The sequence below is a fragment of the Chrysochloris asiatica genome, unplaced genomic scaffold (genome assembly GCF_000296735.1).
Source record: "Chrysochloris asiatica unplaced genomic scaffold, ChrAsi1.0 scaffold00044, whole genome shotgun sequence".
In the NCBI taxonomy this organism is placed as follows: domain Eukaryota; kingdom Metazoa; phylum Chordata; class Mammalia; order Afrosoricida; family Chrysochloridae; genus Chrysochloris; species Chrysochloris asiatica.
Window position 1 is genome coordinate 8,952,784 of NW_006408562.1, and position 1,738 is coordinate 8,954,521.

The 1,738-nt window shown below is 40.7% G+C and overlaps 1 protein-coding gene across 1 annotated transcript in view; it reads left to right on the forward strand.

Moving 5' to 3' along the window:
* OCA2 (oculocutaneous albinism II) overlaps positions 1–1,738 on the forward strand; it is a 223,528-nt gene that overhangs the window by 133,583 nt on the left and 88,207 nt on the right. Inside the window, exon 17 of the mRNA XM_006861920.1 lies at positions 1,276–1,384. Coding sequence (XP_006861982.1) covers positions 1,276–1,384 — 109 coding nt within the window. The remainder of the gene's footprint in view (positions 1–1,275; positions 1,385–1,738) is intronic.

Genomic DNA, 1,738 nt, shown 5'->3' on the forward strand with positions numbered 1-1,738 from the left:
GCAAAAATGTCAGTCTGAGGACTAATTGACCCAATTCATGGTAGTTTTAATATCCACATATGCTTGGGAAAGGTGGAGAATTAATATGGAAGATCACTGAAGAATTGATGCATTTAAATTATGGTGTTGAAGCAGAGTATTAAATGTATCACAGACTTCCAAAAGAACAAGCAAGTCTGTTTTGGAAGAAGTACAGCCAGAATTCTCCTTAGAAGCCAGAATGGTTAGACTTCATCCTTTATCCTTTGGACAAATCACAGGGACCAATACCTAAAGAAGGACATCATGCTTGGTAAAGTGAAGGTATTGAAAAAGAGGAAGATGCCCAACTAGATGGATTGGCACACTGGCAGCAGCAGTGGACTCTAACATAGCAAGGATTGTGAGTTTGGTGAGGGACTGGAGACTTTTCATTCTATTGCACATAAAGTAACTATGAGTCAGTGTCACCTAACCACAAGAACAGTGGTTGATACAGAGGACCTGAGTTGAATAGAACCCACTGAAGCCATACCCACTGCCCCAGTCCCACACAGCTCTGACTTGTGGAGACTCCCATAGGAGAGAAGGCCTTGATCCTGTCCCACCCCTGTCATTCAGGCCCACTGGAAGGAAGTTCAGTAGCTCCCAGGTCAGTAAAGATCCTGCAGAGAACCATTTGTGTCCTGTACCATCCCTGCCCACTAAATGACTTTGGCAGATCCCACATGGTCATCAGTTTGAGAAGTGAATTCCTTCCTTGTCTTTGGGAGCTTTACACATAACAACAGGGCAGGAGTCTATGTACTGTTATGAAAACAAGCTATTCTTCTTCCCACCATGAGTGTTGTTCGTATACTGGGAAGGGGCAGTCGGACTAAACTGTCTCACCCACAGAGCTGTGGAATGTATATGTATGGAAGGCTGAGCCACTACAGATTGCTGGTCAGCACCAATGGCTTTGCCAGCATCTCTCTCAATGCCTGGGTGAGTGTGGGCTGAAAAAGCCATTTGGTCAGGTGTTTTATAAAGAGACTGCTTCATATTTAACTTGATTATTATTTTTAAATTTTTTCCTATAGAGTTTAAATGCCCTAATCCTGAATCTTGACAACACTTTACAACAAAAACAATGCTGAATCTGTATATTTTTGAATTTCACATGGTTTTCTTATCACCTTTCTACAAATTCAAGGTTTTATATCTTTCGTCAACAGGAGCAATTCAAGTCATGTAGGATGACTGTAGGAGTCTAGAGACTGTCCCAAGTAAACCAACTGCTTTTCTCTCTCAAAGCACAGGATAGCAGACAAGGCACTGCTCGCCAAATGCTTGATGGTGTTGGGAGTGGTTATCATCATGTTCTTTCTCCATTCACTTGTCCCTGGCATTCATCTTGATCTTGGTGAGTCTATTTGTTTGTTTGTTTTAGTTGATATCATAACCAGGATGGTAAGGTTTAATTTGTCTTTACCTTTAATTGTGAATTGGGTGAAGGTTTACAGAGATTAGTTTTCTATTCAACAATTCACATGCATTTTGTTTCATGTCATTGGTTGCCATTTCTACAATGTAACATCACTTATCCCACTTTCTGTTTCTTCTTTACATTCGCCTCCTTTCTTAACCTTTCTGAACTTTGTCCTTGTGTAAACGTCCTTTTGATCTCAAGTAGTGGATAATTCTAAGGTGTGCATAACTCCTTAGTGTTATTGTTCCTCTTATAGGCTTGTCTATTGTTTGGCTGGAAATTGAACCA